This window comes from Akanthomyces muscarius, chromosome 2 (genome assembly GCF_028009165.1).
Source record: "Akanthomyces muscarius strain Ve6 chromosome 2, whole genome shotgun sequence".
NCBI lineage: Eukaryota > Fungi > Ascomycota > Sordariomycetes > Hypocreales > Cordycipitaceae > Akanthomyces > Akanthomyces muscarius.
The window spans coordinates 3,154,069-3,177,161 of NC_079242.1; the positions used below are offsets into that span (position 1 = coordinate 3,154,069).

At 54.8% G+C, this 23,093-nt stretch overlaps 6 protein-coding genes across 6 annotated transcripts; 4 read left to right on the top strand and 2 right to left on the bottom strand.

The window, feature by feature from the left end:
• Nucleotides 1–1,037: 1,037 nt before the first annotated feature.
• On the top strand, nt 1,038–4,616 carry LMH87_004183 (uncharacterized protein; the record flags this gene model as incomplete). Its single annotated transcript, XM_056195362.1, has 2 exons — nt 1,038–1,365; nt 1,420–4,616. 2 exons carry the CDS (start codon nt 1,038–1,040, stop codon nt 4,614–4,616), a joined length of 3,525 nt encoding a protein of 1,174 aa, XP_056048998.1.
• Nucleotides 4,617–5,179: 563 nt separating this feature from the next.
• On the bottom strand, nt 5,180–6,967 carry LMH87_004184 (uncharacterized protein; the record flags this gene model as incomplete). The annotated part of the gene is made up of 3 exons (XM_056195363.1): nt 5,180–5,732; nt 5,788–6,283; nt 6,340–6,967. 3 exons carry the CDS (start codon nt 6,965–6,967, stop codon nt 5,180–5,182), a joined length of 1,677 nt encoding a protein of 558 aa, XP_056048999.1.
• A 2,672-nt stretch (nt 6,968–9,639) lies between these two features.
• On the top strand, nt 9,640–10,223 carry LMH87_004185 (uncharacterized protein; the record flags this gene model as incomplete). Its single annotated transcript, XM_056195364.1, has 3 exons — nt 9,640–9,917; nt 10,015–10,103; nt 10,180–10,223. The coding sequence occupies 3 exons, from the start codon at nt 9,640–9,642 to the stop codon at nt 10,221–10,223; spliced, it is 411 nt and encodes a 136-aa protein (XP_056049000.1).
• A 376-nt stretch (nt 10,224–10,599) lies between these two features.
• LMH87_004186 (uncharacterized protein) lies at nt 10,600–12,263 on the bottom strand (the record flags this gene model as incomplete). The annotated part of the gene is made up of 3 exons (XM_056195365.1): nt 10,600–11,775; nt 11,825–11,900; nt 11,962–12,263. 3 exons carry the CDS (start codon nt 12,261–12,263, stop codon nt 10,600–10,602), a joined length of 1,554 nt encoding a protein of 517 aa, XP_056049001.1.
• A 1,236-nt stretch (nt 12,264–13,499) lies between these two features.
• LMH87_004187 (uncharacterized protein) lies at nt 13,500–18,639 on the top strand (the record flags this gene model as incomplete). Its single annotated transcript, XM_056195366.1, has 2 exons — nt 13,500–18,335; nt 18,418–18,639. The coding sequence occupies 2 exons, from the start codon at nt 13,500–13,502 to the stop codon at nt 18,637–18,639; spliced, it is 5,058 nt and encodes a 1,685-aa protein (XP_056049002.1).
• A 1,491-nt stretch (nt 18,640–20,130) lies between these two features.
• Nucleotides 20,131–22,075, top strand: LMH87_004188 (uncharacterized protein; the record flags this gene model as incomplete). Its single annotated transcript, XM_056195368.1, has 2 exons — nt 20,131–20,452; nt 20,541–22,075. 2 exons carry the CDS (start codon nt 20,131–20,133, stop codon nt 22,073–22,075), a joined length of 1,857 nt encoding a protein of 618 aa, XP_056049003.1.
• Between the last annotated feature and the right edge of the window lie 1,018 nt (nt 22,076–23,093).

The following is a 23,093-nucleotide window of genomic DNA, read 5'->3' on the forward strand; positions in this document are numbered from 1 at the left end:
TCGCCCTGCCGCTCCCACTATCCGCATTCATCTATCGACCAGTATTCTCGACTGCATCGCGCTGCCTGCAAAACACCAGCAACGAACGCTCTTCATATCTCTGGGGGCAGGCTGATTACGGTCTGCTTCAAGTCATTTTCCGCGGCTCGCTCTTGCCGGTCCCTTTGTGCCCGGCGCCCGTACGCCCCTGGCTGAGCCTCTGGGCCTGCATGCACGCCTCCATTGTGCTATGCATGCATCCAGCTCATGTCCGCCGCCGCTATGCGTCGATGCTCTGGGTGGCACCATGGGAAATTGGCTCCCGACTAACCTGGGATGCGTGCCGTCCTGGCTGTCTGTCACGGCCGTGGTGCATCGCCATCTCTCCACTCCAGCTCCCATGCATTGGCCCCCAGCAGCTGGCCTTCTCCGGTTCGGCCAAAAAGTACCGACTGCTGTCTGCAACCAAATCTACTGTAGGCACTTCTCTGCCAATCGCCTTCTTCCGCGCTGCTGTTCCGTGCATTTGGTGTTCTGCTTGTCTATCTCGTGTACCCTGCCGTGACCTCTTCTTTTTTCAGGCTGTGCCTCCGTCCTCCGTATACTTCACTACTTCTTCCTCCCCTACACCGTCCGTTCCCTCTCAAAAACCCTCGTTAATATCTCCCTCCCTCGGAGCCCTGCCCACTCCCCTACCACTATTTCCTTCTCTGATCTAGCTATATGCTCTGCGATCGGTGTGGCAACGCATCACACTTCCCTCCCCTGCGTGTCTCTCCCATCTGGCAGCCTCCCCACTGGCCACCTTGGACGACGAGACCGGACCAAAAGCGTGTCTCACATTGGTGTGTCCAGCGTAATTACACGCCAGACTTTGCTTCTTCTTCCGTCGCCTAGAGAGACATCTCTTTTAATACTGCGAGGCAGCGTCCCTGCCTTTTCACTCTTGTTCCTCTCCCAGTTATGGTTTGCTGGTCCAAGTAGAAAGTCGTGAGACCTCTGGACGTCTATTCAACGCTCTCTTCGAAAGACGGCCTCGACTGCCGCCTTTACTCGCCATGTTTCTTAAGCCCTTCCGAATTTGCGCCTTGCTCTGCCTCATCTTGGCATTGCAGCTTGCTACAGCCCAGAGCTTCCAAGTTATCCGACGAGCCGACGACGCGACGCCGACCGCAGGCGGCGCACCACCAGCCACAACCAAACCACCCGTCGAGACTGGCAAAGGAGACGATGGTAACAACGACAGCAGCTCCAAGTCTGCTTCTGGCGATTTGAGTGCATCGCTCACTGGCACTGCAACGGACAGCCATAATAGCACCGCGAGCGGAACGAGCACGGCAAGCACTCCCACGCCCAGCTTGTCGGGGAACTCGACTTTCCTCAATGGTGAGCGAAACATGCTCTGCACCGATGCGATCTCTTCCAACTAACACTGCTCAGTTACAATTCCTCACGGACAGCTACCTCTTGCGCCGGTACTTACACCAGGATGGGGCGTGGCGGGAATTATCATGATGCTCACCGGTCTGGTCTACGCTCTTATCGGAATCAAGAATCCCTGGATCCATGCATTCTTCTCGACCGCATACATGGCAGCATTGGGTGTCACGGTTCTCATTGTCTATGTCATGAATGTTCCGTTGAGCAATGCATTGCAAGGAGGCTACGTCGCAGCCATTATCCTCTCTGGCTGTGCAATTGGCGCGGCGTCCATTTTCTTCAAGGAATTGACTGAAGGGCTGGGCTGTGCTCTTGGAGGTTTTTGCTTTAGCATGTGGCTACTTTGCTTGGTCCCTGGCGGTCTGCTCCATTCGACGGCCTCGAAAGCCATTTTCATCGCCTGCTTCACGCTCGTGGGCTTCGCCTTTTATTTCAGCCGCTTCACTCGCGACTGGTCTCTGATTGTTTCCATCGCTTTTGCCGGTGCCACTATAGCAGTTTTAGGAATCGACTGCTTCAGCCGCGCCGGCCTCAAGGAATTCTGGGCTTGGATCTGGGCACTCAATGACAACCTTTTCCCTCTCGGGGCGGATACCTATCCAGTCACCAGAGGCATTCGAGTTGAAACCGCAGCCATCGTGATAATATTCCTTGTGGCCACCATGTCGCAGGTCAGACTCTGGAAAATCGTGCGCGAGAAGCGCGAGAAGCGGGCTGCACTCCGCGCTGAAGGCCAGCGAAATCTCGAGGAGGAGGAGGAGACTGTTGGCCGGCAAATCGAAGAAGCGAACGCTCGGGATCGGGCTGAATGGGAACGCGTATATGGTGATGGGGGCGCTGAGAGTATCACAGCTTCGCACCTTACTGAAAACGGAGAGGTCCATGAAAAGGACCTGTCTCGCAGCAGGGTTTATGCTGCCAGAAAGGGCTCTGGCGAGGCAACTGAAATGAGCGAACTGTCGGAATGCGGTCAGAGCGGCATGGACCAGCTAATGGCTGGCGAAGGAGAAGACGGTGGAGTGACTGTGCGAGTTGGTGCTGATGAAATTCACGAGGGTGAAGGCGATGAAATGGTCGCGGGTGACCAAGACATGGTGGTTAACGAGAAGGTGGATGAAGGTGTAGATGTTCCACAACAACCTACCGCCGTCGGACAGCGCAGCTCGAAAATTTCAACCCAGAACAGGCGTGCCTCTGGCAATCCTGCCACCAGTGGCAGGGCTCTTGCACACTCGCAGATGGTCACACCTTCACCTGATGTCGTACCTTTACCATTCAACGTACCCAAGGGCCACCGCGCGCGATCTGAGCGATCTTCCGTCGCGACTTTTGCCGACGATGCCGACGAGGATCTGACGTCGGTAGCTCCACGCCGCGACCAAAGACATTCAGTGGTCAAGCGCCTATCCCGAGGATCCGCTGATCTGCTTCGAAGTCTATCCCAACGATCTGGCCGCTCTTCGCACACTCCCGAGCTCGCACACAACGGCGGCGAGAGTACCGAAATGCTTCTGACGCAGATGAAACCCCATCGCCAAAACCAAGATAACGAGTCACTCGCCGCTACAGTGGACTTGGAGAGTGTGAGTGGTGGCGAGCGTCGCTCAATCGACCTGGATGATGGCGATAATGACCCGGAGGCCGAAGTGAAGGCTGTGGATGAAGCAGAAGAAAAGGATGAGCTGAAGGATGCTGAAGCCCCTCCGGCGCACACGACTGCAGTCGACCAAGCTAGTGTAACATCGAAGAAGGCAACGAGACAAAGCACGGCATCTCAAAACAAGCGAAGCAGCTTCCGCTCTCAGGTGGTGGCCGGCCCCGCCGAGTCAGAGGCCCCTGACGAGTCGGTCTATGCGCCGCAATCAGAGATGCCTAAGTCTATTGCATCTGAGATGTCCGGCCCTGTGAGCCTGACCAGAGAGCGCCTTCCAAGCTCGCTGTCTCGAGTTGCGTTGTCTTACCGGACCAATGAGTGGGCTAAGCATCTCAGCAATGCTGATCTGCCTGATATGGATCAGCTGCCAGTTGAGAAGCCCGTTCGCACCAAAAAGGCTGCCAAGGAGCGCGCCAAGCCGGTCAATATCGAGGAACTGCAAAGGACCGCAGAAGACGGAGCGCCCGCGCCCGCGCTTCCGCGGTCACAATCAAGAATGTCTACAATGTCCATTGCCAGTGCGAAACCGCAAACACCGGTACCAGCTGAGGCTGAACCCACGCAGATGATAATTCCAGTGGCTACCACATCACCGCGCGATACGTCTAGCCCCGTTTCGCCGACCGACACCACCGCCGCCCCTAGATTGCGGTCTGCCTCTTCTACAAATATGCGCAAAATTTCCCCGACAGTTCAACCGATTCCCGAGGAAGAGCGAAGTGTCACTGATGCTTCTGGTGTGTTGCCAGTAGCTCACGAGGAGGACGAACACCCAGCCATGGAAGCCAGTCCGGTCCTGGAAGCCAGCCAATTTGTCAAGCCCGCCGCTGTCCCTGGGATTGTTTCCTACGCCAGTCCACAAACACTTCTTGGACAACGTGAGATGTTCCTCCGCACCAGGTCACAAGGGAGCCTTGTGAACACTATTGGCGAGATGCAGGCCACACCGGCCCCTCCCACAGCTGCCGCTAGCGACGCTGGCTCAATACACAACTACCCCATGTACGCCGCTGCATTTGCCTCGGATCCCGACGAAATTCCATTGAGCCAACGCCGCTCCATGATTCTCGGTAGCCGCATGTCGATGAACGAGTCGTCATATTCCCTGAACCGCAGCGAGAGCCGTGCCGGTAGCAGTCATGGCGGTGTTGACAACCTCACTTTCAACTCTCACCAGCCCCAGAGAAACTCGGGCCTCCCCACACAGGCCGTTCGAGATACCCAGCTTGCCAACTTCCGCATGTCTGTTTCGCAGGACCTGCGCGCTGGCAATCCAATGATGAGCAGCGGTGGCCGCGAAACTCCCTTTGCGTCTACCAACTCGCTACTTGGCGGGCGTGAAGCCGAGGTGCAGCGCAACATTGAGATGCAGCGCCACGTTCTGATGGGCCAAAAGGAGGCTGAGGCTCAGAGAAGAGAGATGCAGCGCCGCGATAAAGAATTTTCTGACCGTGCCTTTGACGATCGCATGCGTAGCGGTGACCTCCTTGACGCGCACCGCGAAGCCATGCGCAAGATGCAGCGAGGGTCTGGTAAACGCTAATAAGTACAAGCCATTTTTGCTTGACTACTGTCACTTTTTGAATTCTTGTCAATTTTTGTCGCCCGACAATTTCTATCTTCTACAATTCTCGCTCGACGCGATTTTCCCAAAGTCATTTTCAACTTTTGCTTCAACCGAATACCCCTTCTAATACGCGTTAATCGCACGGCCATTCGCGCGATTTCCCAGTCGTGCGCAGCGGCGAGAAAGACCAGATATATTGCCAGGTAGTTGGGTACGTTAACTGTTTCTGCGGCGTTCTGGATTCAATTGCTCGTTTTTTTTGTTACATGTTTCAAAAAAAGAATCTGCGCTTTCGACCACCGTCACAATTGATCGGTGCCTATACATACAACAGTATAGTTTTTATAATTGATTGCATTCATAAAGATCTCATATCGTCCCATCCTTGATTTCATTATACCACTTCCAGCGACGTATTTAGTCATTAGACGAAGAAAAAGTGCCAAAATCATTACTGCAAATATGGGCACAACGGCGAAAGTACCTAAATATACCACTCAAGATTGAGCGAAGGAAAAAGCGGACATGAACACTTGAAGCTATGAGCGCTGATGATGATCCCCGGTCTCAGAGGATGTGGCGTCTGCGAACCTTGCGCTTCTATTACTCGACTCCAGAGTCGAGAACGCATTGGGCAGATCCAGAGCCTCGGAAGGGTGCGGCTGGCCCTGTGGTATCGCAGGCAGCGAAAAGTTTCTTACAGGTGGAGACGACCTTTGGAGCCGCGGCGAAACCGGCTGCACAGAAATCTCGTCGTCATTTTGGTTATGCAGCGAAAATACCGATGCCTTGGTGTCGATCGGTGGTAGTACCGGAGGCTGCGACGGAAGGGATGACGTAGGGTGCATGCTTCCGGTCCTGTTTCGGAAGGGAAACGGGTTTCTGGGTAGGCGGTTCGACCAGCTCGAAGGAGGGCGTGTAATTGACGCATCGCCTTCAGGCCCTCCGCCAAGAGATGTGGCAAGCTGCGGTGTGAGCAGACGAGAGAGGGCGTGGCTGCCTGCTGTGCTCTCGCCAGAGGAGACGCTCTTGCTGGTCACATGAGGAGTGAGTCTATACCTGGAAGCAGAAGTCTCCGACGTCTTTGTTTTCCTACGAAGTATGTTAATATAGCGCCATTTTTGCAGCATGGGACCAAGACTCTTACCCAGTAACTTGGTTGAGGTATCCAGCCGAGGCAGCTGTCTGCCTCGCGCTCCTATCTGGATCATATTCGTCGTGCAACTTGGGCCAAATCTTGCCCAGGCCAAAGTACAGCAGAACGACGCGGTAGGAGTTCATCGCGTCCTTGGTCATGCCAAAGAAGATGAAGATGGGAATCGAGGTGATGATGGAGATGTAGCCATTGTTGAAGCTGCCAAAGTCGATGACACGGCTTGGCACGAATGTGATGGCATCCCATGGTAGTGCTGCGGTGGTGGAATGATGGATCTCGTTGAAATCAAATGGCTTCAAGGTTCCCAGAGCCTGGATATTGAGAAAGCACAGAGTGATGGTGATGGGTAAGAAAGGGACGAGAATGGACATGACCATAAGGTAAAGGCGACGCTTGGCACGCTGGCTTCGTAGGAAGGCAGCGCGGTTGCTAGTCAGGGCAGAAGCAGTGACTTTGGAAACTTGTCGAAATCGGAAAAAGGTGATGACTGGAAGCAGTGTTGGCAATTTTCCCACGCCGAGGCCATGCTGACACGGGACTCACCTGCGTAGATGGCAGCAACAATGGAAATGACCAGCTGCGCAATAACAAAAAACACCAGATACGGCCAAGCTGAGTACGGAACCCAACTGCATCCCATCAATGGACCGATAGCGTACCTCTGGGCCGCCAGCGGCCAAGTGAAAGCGAGCTGCACAATGGGCAGCGGAAAGATGATGAGGGCCTGGAACAGGTTGCGGCGCCTCTTCTCCCTGACCGTGAGTGGGTTGGCGCGCATGATGCCGACCTGGTGCGCGAGGTTGCGCATGATGGCCAGCAGGCAGGTGACGTAGATGCCCGCGCAGCCATTGTAAATGAAAGGTTCAATATCGCAGAGGCCGTAGCCGGGCCACCACGACTCCATGTCGTCGGTGTGCCAGAGCGCGGCCATGACGATGGTGAAGATGTTTTTGATCTCGACGACGACGATGAATACGACGGCGGCGAACTCGCCGTTGCGGTAGAGAAGGCGCAGGGGCACGAGGCAGACGAGGTTGGCGACGACACCGAGGACGATGCGCACGGCGAGGTTGGCCGTGAGGGACGGCGTGACGAAGGGGGGCACGCTGTCGCCGAGCATGAAGATGGGCGAGTTGTGGTCCCCTCGGGGGATGAGAGCGTGACGCTCCATGGTGGTTTCAAGTGCTGAGCTTTGTAGATAATGTATTGGCAATGGAGCTGGGGTGTAAGAGAGGTAGCCTAGACAGGATATCGGCGATGAAGCCGAGTGGGAAGAGCTTAGACACGGTTAGAGAGAAGCAGATCGACAGTAAGCGTTCGTCATGAGGACTGGAACAAAGCAAGAGATATGAGGAGAGGAACAGAGTGTTGTTTGCTGAGATCGGGAAGCGCTTTGGGACCAGAGCGGAGTGATATGTAGGACCGGCCCAGGGATCTCATCCTTATACAATGCGGACGAAGAAGCTAGCATCCGTCTCTACAGGCAGTGAAAGCAATCAACAAGGCAGCCCGTCAGACAGGGCTGCCGAAGGAGTCGTCACATTTTGCCTGAGACGAAAATAGAGATCAAAAGAACCTCAATAAGACGAGGGTGTGCGGTGTGTACCGATCAGGCCCCTGCCATGGGGAGAAAAGCCAAGTTGGGGGCCGCCTTCTCCATCGCAGCAGATCCAACGTCTCTCCCTCACCCTCCAAGCCCTCAATGATAGGCTGAATGAAGGAATTCTAGCCTCGTTCATACACACACTCCTTGGGAAGATCCGCAAGGCCCCCCCGTGGCGTCCAGATGGTCGACAAACATCTGGAGGCGGAGGGGGGGGAAGACACAACGGTCCATAACCGGCTTCTCCCGCTGCTAGCCATTTCGGAAGGCGTTGACGGAGCAGAGAGAGAAAAGATTGGCTGCCTGTCGTTGGCTAGGTCTGAGAGGTTTGAATGGGGAGGTCTGCTCAATGCGTGTAAGCGCGGTTCTATTGACACCCAAAAAGGGTAATTCTGAGGTGGGAGTGGAAGTGGGTCTGAGACATCCAGCTGGTGATGTGTAAAAGATTCGCTGTTGAACAAACATGAAGGTGAAGCAGAGGGAATAGAAAAGGGAACTTTGTCTAAAGCCTTGGGGTTCTTTTGTTTTTTGATTCAGGATTCTATTGTGTGGATGTGCAGAGGCGTCGGAGTTGCAAAATCCGATGAGGGTCTATTTGAGGGGACCATTCTCTCCGCAGTGGAATACGAGCAAAGGCTTGCAGTCGATTCGCCATGGGAATGCTGCAAGTATTCTCTTTCGGCACTTGGAAAATCATTTGCGTTGTCTGCATCATGTGGCTTTCCTAGCTGGTAATCATGCGGCCCGTGTTGACCACCAAAGCTGACTCTGTACCTCGCAGCTGCGGCTGTTTGGCGTAAAGCTAGGATCAAGCCGGAAGAGTGCCACGGAATTGATGGATACTGGGGTGTAAGTTGGCTAATAAACCATGTATCTGTGTCCAGTTTCGCAGTCTCGTTTCCGAGGGGGCTGCCCGACATGTAGACAGTGTGACGATGGCTCGTGGCAACCTGGCCTCTGTTTTGCGCGGATGGCGTGAAGCCGCGCTGAATGAAAAATCCAACAAGACCTAGTTCCTAATCTAAGTTGTTCTAGAGACGAGGCTGGTGCAGGTGAAGCCAGCGTGTCCATCCGTTGAAGATTGTCGAGGGCCCGTCGCGACCTCGTCGAGCATATCACAGGCGAGGCACTTGCGCTCAACAGCGCGGAAAGCTGCGCAGGGGTTTCGTCTCGCCACCGCCCGGCGCACGAGACAAGCATGCAATCAAGCGGTCATCTTGCCATTCTGCACTGGCCAGAGGACGCTTCGTTACGACGTTGTCACGCCAAGTTGCTGAACAGGTGGACCTTGCCACGGGCGGCAGAGACAATGTCGAGCATGGCGCGGATGCATTGACCAAACCCAGTCGCTAGGCGTCTCTGCGCCCAGGGCTCTTAGATCCATTGATTGGACACATCCAGGCGTGACCGAGCAAGTAGCACGTATCAAGTCCATACGTCCTGTAGTAAGTTATGACTTGCTGCCGCACTGCCTCGGGAGAGCTCGACCGCCCGTCGCGATCGTGCGCCGTCCACGTTGACCGGCTTCTCCTGTGGAACTGGTTTGATGAAGAACATGGTGCTGGTGGAAAAAGTCTTGAAGAAAAAAAGAAGAAACTTGAGAGATGAGAACCATATACGACCCGGCTCTATGGTGATTTCTTTTTACAGAACATTACAAAGGCCTGAGAGACAGCACTCCACGTCCAGCTGCAGGCAGCAGCTAGGAGAGGACTCCTGCCGAAATAATAGGCCGAGTGAGATGCTTGTCCGGCAGTCGAGTAACACGGCGCATGGCGTCTGCAAAAGCTCGACGCCTTGCATCGTCGTGTGGGCGGGCGCATTTTGCAGCACGGCAGATTCACTGCACCACAAGGGATCAAGCCAAGGTTTGGCGGCGATGATCAGAGGGTACATGTGCCACCCGCAAAGGGCCCGCAGTGAAGCTGGTACCACTTAAACGGCCCCTGCAGTGCACCCCTTGCGCCCCAGCGCGGCCAATCAGCGTGGCGCAGCAGCCCAGGCCTAATCTAACGTTGGCCGGATTCGCGTCTGAGACGCGATCTTGCGGCCCCTCCTCTCCTCCAGGCGGCGTTACACCACCAATTTGCTTGCTTCCTCAGGCCAGCTCTTTCGCATCTTGGCGTCGCAAACCCCATTCATGTACATTTCATCCATCCAATCCATCAACATCCTCGTCGCAAACGTCGTCTAATTCTTTTTTTCACTCCCACAAATCAATCAGCCAACCAACCGCAACAATGTCCTCCATGCTCTTCCGCCGCACCGCCGCCGCCCCTGTGGCCTCTGCCGCCCGCGCCTTCAGCACCTCGTCGCCGCGCTCCATTGCCCGCATCTCCATCATCGGCAACCTCGCCGACACCCCCGAGCTCGTGCCCACCAACTCGGGCCGCGAGATCATCAAGTACGCCGTCGCCAGCAACTCGGGCCCCCGCGACAACCGCCAGACCTCGTGGTTCCGCGTCACCAGCTTCGCCGAGGGTCCCCGCAAGGACTTTCTCCTGACCCTGCCCAAGGGGTATGTACATTTTTCTCTGTCGCGTCGCGCAGTGCTTTGCTCTGCGTCGCCCGGCGCATCGCGATTGCAACTTTGACTGACTGGGGGGGATTTACAGCGCCACCGTTTTTGTCGAGGGTGATGCCAGCACCGGCACCTACCAGGACAAGGAGGGCCAGACCCGCAACAGCTTCAACATTGTCCAGCGTACGTACAAACTCATGTGGCTGGCCTGGACAGTTGCAATTCGGGGGCTGAGCATAGGACGCTAACGATTCTACAGGCAGCATCGAGGTCCTCAAGCGCCCCCAATCCCACAGCGAGTAAACGGCCCAAACACCGGCCGACTCACGGTTGACTAGGGAATCGCATCTCTTACGCGCGATGCTGTGCAGCGCATAGTGCTTGCGCGGCAATGTACAACTCTCCTCTTGGGTTCAGAAAATGGCGGCGCATCTGTTTTTGTCAAGAACGTCACTTGGTGCAGCTGTCCAGCACACCCAGATGTGTGCTGGACGTCTTCAATGCCACAGTACGAATTCAAACATGGGGCGCTCTGGTTTTTCTGGATGTATGTAATCAAGCGTCACAACTATTTTAATTCTATCGCAAGAAACCAAAAATCGCAATCGTCCGCCACAGAAACTTTTTTTATGTCTTTCTCTAACGCCCAGATTGCCGCCCAAAGCAAAGAAAACCGTCTTTAGACAAGACAACAGCTGTCCATGCAGCCAAAACCCGCCGCCACGCCGCCCTCTTCGCTCTTGTCGCCCTTGGTGCGCAGCAGATACCCCGCCAGTTCATTGTGATATATCTCATCCGTCTTTTGGTCCCACAGGCAGGTGCCGTAGATGCCCAGCTCGCAGATGACGCCACCCTGCTCCACGCTGCCGTTGCGCAGGATCAGGTTCGACACGGGCGGCGGCGTGATGAGCTCCATCAGAATGTACGAGCTCCAGTGCGCCTCGGGTATCGACTTGAGGTACGCCGGGATGGCGCCTCTGTAGATGTTGTTGCCGCCGCCCTCGCGCTGCGGCTTCAGCACGTACGCCTCGGCCAGCGTCGGGTCGAGCGCCTTCTTGCGCGCCTCGAGGCCCGCGGGCGACGTGTCCATGGGGTATATGTTGGTAAACGTCTTGGACAGCTCGGCGACCTGCTCGGCGGCCGCCGCCTTTACGAACCGGCCCAGGACGGACGGCTCCGATGCTGGCTGCGGCGTGGCTAGGACTTGCTGGACCTTTTTCGTGCCGGCGAGCTGCGTCAGCACCGTTGGGCACTTGATGGCCGAGGACCGCTCGATGTGGTAGCGCGCGTCCCACGCGTCCTGGTCCGGGTAGTCGCTGGGGTCGTACATGCCGCGCAGGTAGACGACGGCCACCTCGTACGTCCTTCCGGGGCACTGCGGTGGGCGGTACAGGAGCTGGCGCCGGGGCGTGTCGGCGAGGGACGTCTGCGTCTTGATGGCGGAGACGTTGAGGCGGAAGAGTGGCACTTGGGGCACGGTCTCGGCCAGGCGGTACTCGAGGTGGCGCTGGTCAAAGACGTTGCGCTCGCCGTCCTGGACGAGGAAGAGTATGCAGTTGGCGTGGCCTAGCTCAGAGGCAGGGTATGCGTGGAAGGCTGTTTCGATGCCGGCGGCCAGACCGGGGATGCTGTCGTTGCCAGGAAGCTCCATCATGTCGGTGGGAATGGCATTGCTCAAGAGAGGGTACTCTCTCGTGGAGAGGTACTTGTGTAGACGGGATGTATAGTATGAGAGACCGCCGAACGAAGCGGCAATCGTGTTGAACTCAACTTGTTTGGCCTGGAATGTAGGCGAGCTCACTGTAGTGTCCTGATGCACCATGTAGTCGGAACGGAATATACCCAAGGACAGTGACTGTTTCGTATGAGAATCTGGTCCACGGTCAATGTAGTGTGAGTCTCACCTGTGTGTAGCCTTCGGCCTTGACCTTTTGGTGAATGGCCCACAAGTTTTTGATAAACTCATCTCCTTCAATGACCCTGCATGCATGTCCTTGCATTAGCTTACAAACGCAAATGTACTTGATCTTGGTGTGCGTACTGCTTGACCGTGTCCTCGATGAATTCTTCGTTTCGGCTCACAGCGGCGTAGAGCTCGTTATAGGTGGTCTGGACACCAAGGGCCTGGGCGAAACATTGTCTGGGAAAAGGACTGGGGAACAGCGTAACTGGCGCGGGAACCGCAGCGACGGTCCTGGGATCGGCCTCTGCCGCAATAACGGTTGGTGGTGGTCGGACTACAAGGCCGTGGCCTGATGACCAGTCCTTGATGGTTTTGACGAGGTGCTCCGTCTCTGTGGCCGAGAGCGTCGGCGGGTATGCCGCTCCAGTGATGCCGGACATGTTGCAAGTTTCCAACAATGACGAGGTCGCGGCCTGAATCAGGGCGAGAAAGTTCAAACCGGCAAGAACTCGCTGGCTCAGCAAGCACAAGAATTTATGAATAGCTTCCAAGGTTCAGACCACCTACGAATCGACGGATCAGAAGCTCCATCTGTTTCCATTGCGGCGCTGGAGCAGCTTATTAATCGCTATTCGCTCACCACCTCCGCAAATAGTGGCACCGCCGTTGCTCGAAGTGGCTTGCGGCACTACCAGTTGGAGGTGATAGCCGACATCGCCAACGTATGGAGATTGTGCACCAGGAGAATACACGTGGGGGAGGATTGGGAAAAGTCGACGAGTTTGCTCAATGAAGACCAAAACTGCGATATACCGTCTCTTGCTGTGAAACATGTCTACGGGTCAAGACATCCCGCCGCTTTGTTCCACCAAATGAATAAACATGCGGTCTGGGGGCCTCTTAACGTTTGAAGCAGGCAGTTTTGCAAATAAATTACATTCATGCTCAAGAGGCATTGAACGGCCGTGAAAGAGAACCCCACGACCCTTACGCACTCGACTGTAAATAGTTCCGAAGCTGGCTGCTGGTGACCCCTGGCTCTGTCGGCGCGTTATAGCGCGTAGATTGGTGCGGTGGCCCACTAAATTTTATGACAGCTTCAACATGGTAACTTGCCTTTGCTCAATCGAAATACGTCTCGACCCCATGAAATAAATCGCTTCAGCAGCTCAGAGTACGCTGCGTCGTGTACTTGGCCTGTATCTGGCTGCCAGCAACAGTCGGTAAGCGAGGAAAGGCCGCCAAGCGTGCCAGCTGGCTCGCGGGTCTCAGCGCCTCCTGCAAACGCTCGAAGTCACTGGGCTTCACTTTTGCCTGCTGTCGCAAACAATTCCACTCCCGCAACACCACCCAAACTCGAGAGCCTTCGCCCATCAGAGCTTCTGTGCTTTACCTCAAGGCTACACGGCCGTTTCTATAGCCCAATAGTCTCGTTATTATCGAGTCGCCGCCTTCAGCTAATCTGCATAATTCGTTCTTACGGCGATCGCACAACAATTCCCATTTGAATTGCTGAGGACTACTCTTGCAAATGCGTAAAGTAAGTAATAGAGTCTCGCAAAGGTCCCTTTTTTTACGTCATCTGGCATGGCAAAATCTGTTCTACCAGTCTAACAAGTCCCCAGTAAGAGAAGCGTGTGGCTACAGCTGTTGCTCGTCCGACCACGAAGACTAGCATGGCACAGCCATTGTCAGAAGATCCATTCCTTTGGGACATCGACAGGGTCTGCATAGAGCTGTGCTCTGATGGCGCAGAGTGGACTCAGGATGTCTCGGCGCTCGAGTCGCGCTTGCGCGAGAACCTCGTCGATGGCGAAACGTTGTTAACATACGAGCTCACTTTTTCGAAAAAGGAACTAATGGAATGCCTTGGTATCACGGCTGCTCGTCACCGGGCTAAACTTGCGAGGAATATTATGAATCTCCAGAGTCAAAGTCCCAGGTTTCGCGAAGAAAAAAGCTGTATCGAAAGCGGCGACGCTCCTGAAGTTTCTCGGCAAGCTCAGACGCCGATTGTTCCTGTTCCATCACCATCTCGAGGTGCGCCGACGAATTCTGCTCCAGTCTCCGCCCAACCCAATACTTTTACCCTTGGGCAATCAAAAATATCCGACAGGTCTCCCAAAAAAACTCGCCGCGTGGTCCCCACGCTGGTTAGCGACATACAACCCGGCATTTCTGCTGAGCGAATGCAGGGTTTTGAGGAGCCGCAGCCAGCAAGTGCCCAGGCTACGCGTGTCGCTCGTGCTCCCTCGCCAGTGAGAGACTCGTCCACCGCATATCTAGGCCAGCAGGCGGTAACTCAAGATCTGTATGCACATTACAACTCCGATAGTGGCTCAGACACCTTCGGCTCAATCGCAAACCCGTCTCAGCCTCGCGGGAAGAGGAAGGCCATCTACTCCATCGTCAAAAAATATCTGCTGAAAAACAACCGGAAAGTCTCCAAAATCCAGTCGGGAGTCAACACTGGTGCCCTCTCTGACGAAGGCCAGGAGATTGTCAACTTTGACGAACTGGCATCCCTCGACGAGGATACTCTTCGTGAGATAGCGGACGAGGAAGAGGAGAACAGGCAGGGGGACTCATTTATACTTGGATCAGAGCTTGTCGAGGAAATCATTAACGAGGAAATCGCAAAGATTAAAGAAGGGTGGGGAGAAAAGAAGCTTCCCAAGCACCAAAAAACGGCGTTTCGTCTGTGGACTCACGCGAGAAAACACGGCCTTTTGCGTCAACAGGCTTTTGCAGCGCTGAAACAGGCAGAGCACCTTCGCAATCGCCTAAGCACGCTGACCAGAGACCTGAGAGTGCTGCCTTGGAAAGCGCAGGACGAGTTGCGTTTTCAGGTGCACATTGTCGAGCAAACGGTGGTCGACAAGTTGCATCAGGAGTGGCTCACCAACTTGTTCTCCTTGCGAAGTGCACCACCGAAACCTCCACCTATCCTGACTCAACGCAACCTATCCCAATCCAAAAAGTTTATTCACAACGACGAGCTTTCCAGCTCTGAAGAAGAAGAAGAGCTTCTGGATAAATTTGTTGTTGACGACGAGCCTGCGTTTGCAGATTCTGCACGCAGCCATCTTTCGCCAGCTGGCCGCCATCTTCCCCCTTCACACCTGCACTCGCCGCATAGCCCTATTTCTTCCAACTCCATGATCCCCCCCACCAGCCCTGCTTCTTCCATCTTTCTCCCTCCTGCCAGTCAGCCTGGTTCGTTTATTGATTTGACTCAGGTTTCTGACGTCGAAATGGAAAGCGCAGAGGTAAAGATGGTGCCGAGCACATTTGATCCTTTCACTCAATCTCTGCTAGCGGAGATTGGTAACACGTCTCCCAAAGTCTGGGCCCAACAAAAAGATCGCTTTCGCCTTGCCATTTCCATTCTGTGGAAGCTTGACTTTGACAGGCGTGAGGCGCTTTTCCAGTCTCTTGCTGGATCCAGCATCTCCAATATTTGGATGGACCTAGTCGACAAAGCTCATGAGAGGCTCGCTGCCAGCGACCAAACATCTACACCAGATGCGGCGTTCGATTTGACGCTCGTTTATCTAAGCTTCCTCAAGTGCAGATATTACAAAGAGCAGAAGGTCTCGAAAATGAGCCAAAAAGACGTGGAAAAGTTGGAAGACTCGGAGGAGTCTTTTCCCCCATTCTGTGGCTTTCTTGCCACGATCAAAGACGCATTTCCGCAGCGAAATCAGATCGCTCGTTTGGACGAATTCGACGACGAACCCATGGAGCTGGACGAGCTAGGACCAGATGAAACCACTTCCAAATCGGCTAGCACCAAGAAGAACAAAAAGAAGGCGATTATTCTCGACAAAAGTGGTGTTGAGCTCCGTGAGCGTGAAGCCCGGGATGCGAAAGAGCGTGAACGGCGCAGAGACAAGAACCGTGCAAATATACAGATTGCGACTTCATATGATGTCGCTTCTACACAGTCGCCTCGATTCATCATCAACGAATCTAAAGCGGACAACGAAGGGTTCATTTATGTTCATCCTAAGATTTCTTCCCGCATCAAAGATCATCAGATCGACGGTGTTCGATTTCTCTGGAACCACATTGTGCAAGACCAAAGCAAGCGCCAAGGTTGCCTTTTAGCCCACACCATGGGCTTGGGCAAGACAATGCAGACAATCACCTTTCTAGCGGCACTGCGAGAGTCTGCACTGTCAAAAGACCCTACAGTGCGTGACCAGATACCTCGAGATTTACGCGATTGCAAAGTCTTGATCCTGTGCCCGGCGGGTCTGGTTGACAACTGGAAGGAGGAGTTTGAGGAGTGGGCTCCTGAGCACTTAATGGGAGACGTTATCACCATTGACGCAGCGCAAAGCACTTACGACAGAATGGACAACGTCAAAGATTGGGCTGCGCATGGCGGTGTGCTAATAATCGGATACACTATGTTCAAGTCAGGATTCAGACGAAGCGACAAGAACATTGTTACCATGGATCGAATTCTCGTCGAACACGCAACTGTGGTTGTCGCAGATGAAGCCCACACTTTAAAGAACCCAAAAGCCAAAATCACACAACTCGCATCAGAGCTCAAGACAAGCACGCGAATTGCCTTGACTGGTTCACCGCTCGCGAATAACGTCGAAGAGTACTACGCAATGATCAATTGGGTTGCTCCAAATTTCTTGGGACCGCTGCAAGAGTTCCGCGACATGTACGCTACTCCTATCCATCAGGGCCTCTATCATGACTCAACCAACTACGAGAAGAGAAAGGCCATGAAGTTGCTCCAAGCTCTCAAAACAACTGCGGCGCCGAAAGTTCACCGCGCGACCATCAAATCATGTTTGAAGCACGAGCTTCCGCCGAAAGAAGAATTTGTCATTTCGGTCCCGCCTACCGAATTGCAACGCAGATTGTACGACCTTTACATGCAAGGCACTCATAGCAGTGGAGAGAAGGTCAATCAGGCCAACTTATTTGGTGTTTTGAATCATTTGGCGCTGATTTGCGCACACCCAGCTGCATATCGCAAAAAGGTCATTGAGCTGAAGAGCAAATCAGACCTTGGGCAAGATGTTGCAAGATTCCCCATGGAAACAATCCCTCGGATCATGAGTATGACAACTGTTCCAAACCTGGATCGGACCGAGCTGTCGTACAAGGTTGAGCTTCTGAATAAGATTCTGGACCAATCGAGCCGACTCGGCGACAAAGTCTTGGTGTTTAGCCAGTCGATTCCGACTTTGAATTACCTGACCGCCCTTTTCGAGAAGCAGAACCGAAAATTTCGTCGTCTTGATGGCTCAACTCAGATATCAAAGCGGCAGGAGATGGTTAAGAGTTTCAATACAGGCGGTGAAATGGTTTACTTGATCTCCACCAATGCAGGTGGTGTTGGTCTGAATATACATGGTGCCAATCGAGTCATTATCTTCGACTTCAAGTGGAACCCTGTCCAAGATCAGCAAGCCATTGGCCGAGCCTACCGCATCGGTCAAACGAAGCCGGTGTTCGTGTACCGTTTCGTGGTTGCGGGTTCGTTCGAGGACGATTTGCAGAACAAGGCGGTCTTCAAGATGCAGCTAGCATCTCGGGTTGTGGACCAGAAGAACCCCGTCAGCTGGTCAAAGCGGCTCGCCAACTTGATGCATCTGATCAAAGATGTTGACGCCACCGATGCCCGATTTGACTTCAAGGGCAAGGATGCTGTTCTTGACCACTTGCTGGATCATGACAGAAGCCGGGCCATCCTTTCAATCATGTCTTCGGACACGTTCGAGGAAGAAGACGAGACGGCAACGCTGACAGCTGAGGAGCGTCGGGAAGCTGACAGCATGGTTGAGCGACACAACCTGCGTATGACGGATCCAGAAAAGTACATGCGAGTGATGGAAGCAGAGAGGATTGCCAGCAACCAGAGACCTGCTTCGCATATTGCGTCGAGCAAACCGAACAAGGACTGGTTTCCAGAGCGGCCCGACCATGCCTTTGAAACGTCGACACTTTCCAGTCACATTGCGCCACCGGCTTCAGCTCATGTGGCACAGACGCACGCATCGGTGCCAATGCCAATCCTAGGAGCTAACACCTACTACGGCAACAGCGGCGGTTCTGATTTCAATCCAGTCTACCCCTTGCGCAGCAATGGCGTCTCTGCCTTCAACGAGGAGTCATGTCGACTCGCGCGAGAGAATTTTCAGCACAAGCTGGCTCTTGCGCTGACCTCACTTGAGACACGACACCCGAAATTCCGGTTCAATGTAGCATCGAAAGTTGACTCCATCAGCAGCGAAATTCAAGCTGAGCGAGACAAGCAGCAGAAGGGACCATCACACGATACTCTACGCTGGAACATGCTGTCTAGCAAACTCGGTAATCAGAAGCTTCTTCTGGCAATTGCATCGGGCCAGCTTTCCGGAAAGTTTTTGGGCAGCGCCGATGAGGACACCATGCAACACCGCATTCAGCTGCAGGAGAGCCTCCCTGACGAATGGTTCTTGAGCAATATTGAAATGGGGGGCAAGCCAAAGGACCCCGAGGTACGACCCTCTGATCAAGAAAAGACCCAGCACTCAGACGAAGAAGAAGAAAACAAAAACTGACGTGACTTCACGAGAAAAGAGCCTGTCGAACATTATGCGATCGCCGACCCGCTGGGTTGATAATAGAATTAACAAAGCACAGGCAATGGACGACGCGCGAGTAGTGCGACGGGCATCGGACATGCGAAACGACGTGCGAGCCGAACGAGCGCCGGACCTTCCATCATGGGCGAGCAAGGTACTAGGCGGGACGAGTGGCCAGGGACGGCTGGCGGAGAGCTTGCTAAACAAACGAATGTAATAGTGGCTGAGGTGGAAATGTTTTGCTTTTGGTGGGAGTTGAAGTGAAGTATGGGGGTTATGGGAAAAGGCAGATTTGCATTGGACGAAGCCCGCGAGCATAGCGCACGACTTGGAAATGAATTGGCGTTTGGGCAGATGATTACCATTGCAGAGACAAGGGAGAGGTTTGCATTTCAATACGGTTTGTATCTACCTGGCTAATTCGGCAGTTATGGCGTTGACAGCAATTGAGAGCTTTTATTCAATGGAGCATGGGACTATGACGTGCCGGTCTGGGCCAAGAGCTGTAAAGTCTTGCCAGGTAAGGTAGAAGCGTAGCAGCAGTCGTCCATTGTAATGACGGTGAGATGCGGAGGTGTCGGGCGCAGAGCAAGACAGGGGCACACAGAGACGAGGCACTGCAGCCAATAGAGCGCGAGCAATTTGATATTTCCCCAGACGGAAGACTATTTTCACGGCTAGCGCGAGCCGGCCATGGTGCTGGTAGATGCAGGCCAGAGTGCCGCTTTAAGTTCATGTTTGCCTCGCTGCAGCGCCAGAGTTTACGTGGGTGGTGGACCAGACTCGACTGTGTCACTCAGGCCGAGCCCGGCGCGGCACCACCGAAGAAACAGGACCACGCCAATCCACCGAACCGCACGCAGGCCGAACAGCACGCCGAACAGCGAGCCAGCGCCGGAGTGACCCGCTGTGGACTGGGTGGGAACAGCGCTGAAAGGCCCGAGTTACAGGGCATCCGGCGTGGGCTCTAGCCTCTAGCTAAATACCTAAGGTAGGCAAGGTAGGTACCTAAGGCGTGGCGGTCTGTCTGTGCCTGAGGTGCTGAGATCGGGGGTCCTGCGCAACAATGGCCCGTTGCCACACCACGCCATGCCGGATTGCTCGCATCCGTGCAGGTAATAGTTGCACTGTTTTATGCCTGGCAGACTGGTATTTACTTTGCTGTGCTTACTGGTAGGTGGCTGATGATGCAGAGACAAGCAGGACGGTAAAAGCAGCAGCCAGCGCCAGCCAGTCAGAGCGCTGCGAATTCGGAACACGCAGCTGGGCTAGCCACCGGCCCAGTCTGGTTCCGCCGCCATCGAAATGGCGCTAGGTTTGGTTCAGCACAGCACCAAGTAGGGGAGGTCCCGCCGCTGGACACAAAATGACAAAGTCAAACCCCGTGTGCCGTTTTCGCCCTTTCTTCCGCCACCTTCTTCTCTCTTTCCCATTCGCATCTGACTTGAGACGAACCCTCTTCTGTTTTCCCTTTCCCGTTCATACGCCCGTTCTCACAGTGCGAGGCATATGATCTGTTTAGCACGATATACTCCAATTGTCTGATTAATAAAACAAAAAAATTGCCCCTCGCACAAACAAACCCCCCCATCGGGCCCTGAGAAACTTCTGACCAGTGCTGCCCATTCTTATCCAATACTCATCAATTCTTCAAAACACCGGCCAGCGAACGCTTTTTCCCCGACCGAATCAATCTCTCCTCGCCGTCATGGATAGCGTTCTTCGTCAGTCCAGGGCCATGTGCCCCTTCCTCAAGGCGGCCTCTCCCGCGACCCTCCGCGCCATGTCGACGACGGCCCGCCCCAAGCCCGCGTCGCCCTGCGGCGGCACCATGTCCAAGCTGCAGGTCTACGCCCATCGGTGCCCCGTGATGGGCAAGGCCCTCGCCGTGCAGTCGTCCAAGTACGCTGCGCTCTCCGGCATCCGCGCCTTTTCCGGCAACGGCAAGCCCGGCCGCGCGAGCATCCACACCAGCCGCAACCAGGAGGCACGCGCCGTTGAGACGCCCTTCCTCAACGGCCGTGACAATGGTACGTAGATCCTTTCTGGAGGGCGCGCTTCTGCAGCAAGTACCAATTTGCAACGGCACTCGAAATAGCTAACACGCTTCGAAAACAGCGCCCGCCCCCCCGACCGTGCCGCTCCAGCGCAAGGAAGCCTCGACTGCCGCCGCCGCCGCCGCCGCCTGCCCAAATCACGGCGCCAAGTTCAACTATGATGGCTTCTACACCAACGAACTCGACAAGAAGCACAAGGACAAGTCGTATCGCTACTTCAACAACATCAATCGCCTGGCCAAGGAGTTCCCCCGCGCCCACATGGTCAACAAGGAGGAAAAGGTGACCGTCTGGTGCGCCAACGACTATCTCGGCATGGGCAGCAACAAGGTTGTCCTCGACAAGATGCACGAGACTCTCGATGAATACGGCGCCGGAGCTGGTGGCACACGCAACATCTCGGGCCACAACAGGCATGCCGTCGAGCTCGAGGGTACCCTGGCCAAGCTGCACGCCAAGGAGGCCGCTCTTGTCTTTTCGTCTTGCTACGTCGCAAACGACGCTACCCTGGCCACTCTGGGCAGCAAGCTTCCGGAGTGCGTTATCCTGTCCGACAGTCTGAACCACGCCTCGATGATCCAGGGTATCCGACATTCCGGCACCAAGAAGGTCGTGTTCAAACACAATGACGTTGCCGATCTCGAGGCCAAGCTCGCGTCACTGCCGCTGCACGTGCCCAAGATTATTGCCTTTGAATCCGTCTACAGCATGTGCGGCTCGATTGGACCCATTGAGGCCATCTGCGATCTCGCCGACAAGTACGGCGCCATCACGTTCCTCGACGAGGTTCACGCTGTCGGCATGTACGGTCCGAGCGGTGCTGGCGTTGCCGAGCACCTCGACTGGGAGGCGCACAAGGAGGGCATGCCCCGCGGCACCATCATGGACCGCATCGACATCATCACCGGCACTCTGGGCAAGGCCTACGGCTGCGTGGGAGGATACATTGCCGGCAGCACCAAGCTTGTTGACATGATTCGCTCTCTGGCTCCGGGCTTCATCTTTACGACCTCGCTCCCCCCCGCGACCATGGCTGGCGCCAAGGCGTCGATTGAGTATCAGATCGAATACGATGGCGACCGCAGGCTGCAGCAGCTTCACACGCGCGCCGTCAAGGAGGAGATGAACGCACGTGACATTCCCGTCATGCCAAACCCCTCTCATATCATCCCCATTCTGGTTGGCAACGCTGAGCTGGCAAAGGCTGCCTCGGATATGCTTCTCCAGGACTACCAGATTTACGTACAGTCCATCAACTACCCGACGGTCCCCGTTGGCCAGGAACGCCTCCGCATTACGCCCACGCCCGGACACACCAAGGAGTACCGCGACGAGCTGGTGGCTGCTGTGGACGAGATCTGGACCCGGCTTGGCATCAAGAGAACGTCTGAGTGGGCTGTGGAGGGCGGCTTCATTGGTGTCGGCGAGGAAGGCGCGACCGAAGCGGCGCTGTGGACCGACAAGCAGCTCGGAATCGAGCAGGCTAGGGAGGAAATGATGGCAACTGGACAGGTCAAGAACGGTACAAGCTTCACCGAAGCGCTCCTCGAGCGTGAGTCCGCTGGTGCTCGCGGCGCTGGCGTGGCCGCCGCTTAGAGGCAGCAGCATTGCTGCCCACTCTGCAAACGACTGGTGACGCGGTCCAATCTCATTTCCATTCTATTTAGGTGTATGCCGAATTCCTCGGTAATACATATGCTCTTACTCTTTGGATGATTTTTACTTTGATAGCCGCAGGGACTGGTATTACTCCGTACCAACCCCAGCGAATCAATAAACATGTGATGCACAAGCATCCCTCGTTTCGACATGGAAAACTAGAGCTTAATCGAGCCTTGCCAGGCTCTCGCCCCGGTGACGTGACATGGACCTGAGCCGTATTACGCGTACTTTTCTTGTTGTGTGATTGATTGTCTGGATGTGTTTTACTTATCCTCGGCATTGACTGAGCCAATTGGATCGTTGTTGAAGAAAGTAGTTTACGCGAGCTAAAACTTGGTTCTCTCATGCGAGGTGGTAATGAGAACGGGCTAGTGTCAGCTTTCCCCAGCCTGCCCATGCTTTTGCCGAGTCTGGGGAAGATAGAGAATTGGGCTTGTCGAGGACATGTAGTTAGGTACGTACCGGTTACACCCATTTTATCCGTTACTTTATAATTAGCAGGTGGCAGGTGGCAGGCAGCAAGGGCCGCAGTTGGTGTGTGTGTTTTTGAGTTTGTGGATGCGTGCCTAGAAAATCAGGCTGCAGCATTCCTAACCAGCATTTCTAACCAGGTCTGGGGTACGAGGGGAGTCATGCAGCCTGTATCCGTACTCACCAGTACTACTCCGTACTGGTAGTAGCTTTGACCTTTTGCAGTGGAAATCAGCCCATCGGTTAGAACTGGGCTGCAGAGGCACGAGAGGGCTTCTTGAGTCGACTTGACTCGCGCGCACAGGTGTTTACAGCGCTGAAGTGCCCTGGCAGCCTGGTAGAACGCAGTGACATTCGTCCGCTCGCCCATTAGCCGAGTGGCTGATTAGTCTAACCAGCTAGGCAGTTGAAGGCAAAAGCAACCCCAGACAACGCGAGGCCAGGAGACGGCCGGATGCGCGGGCCAATTTAGTCCTCCGTA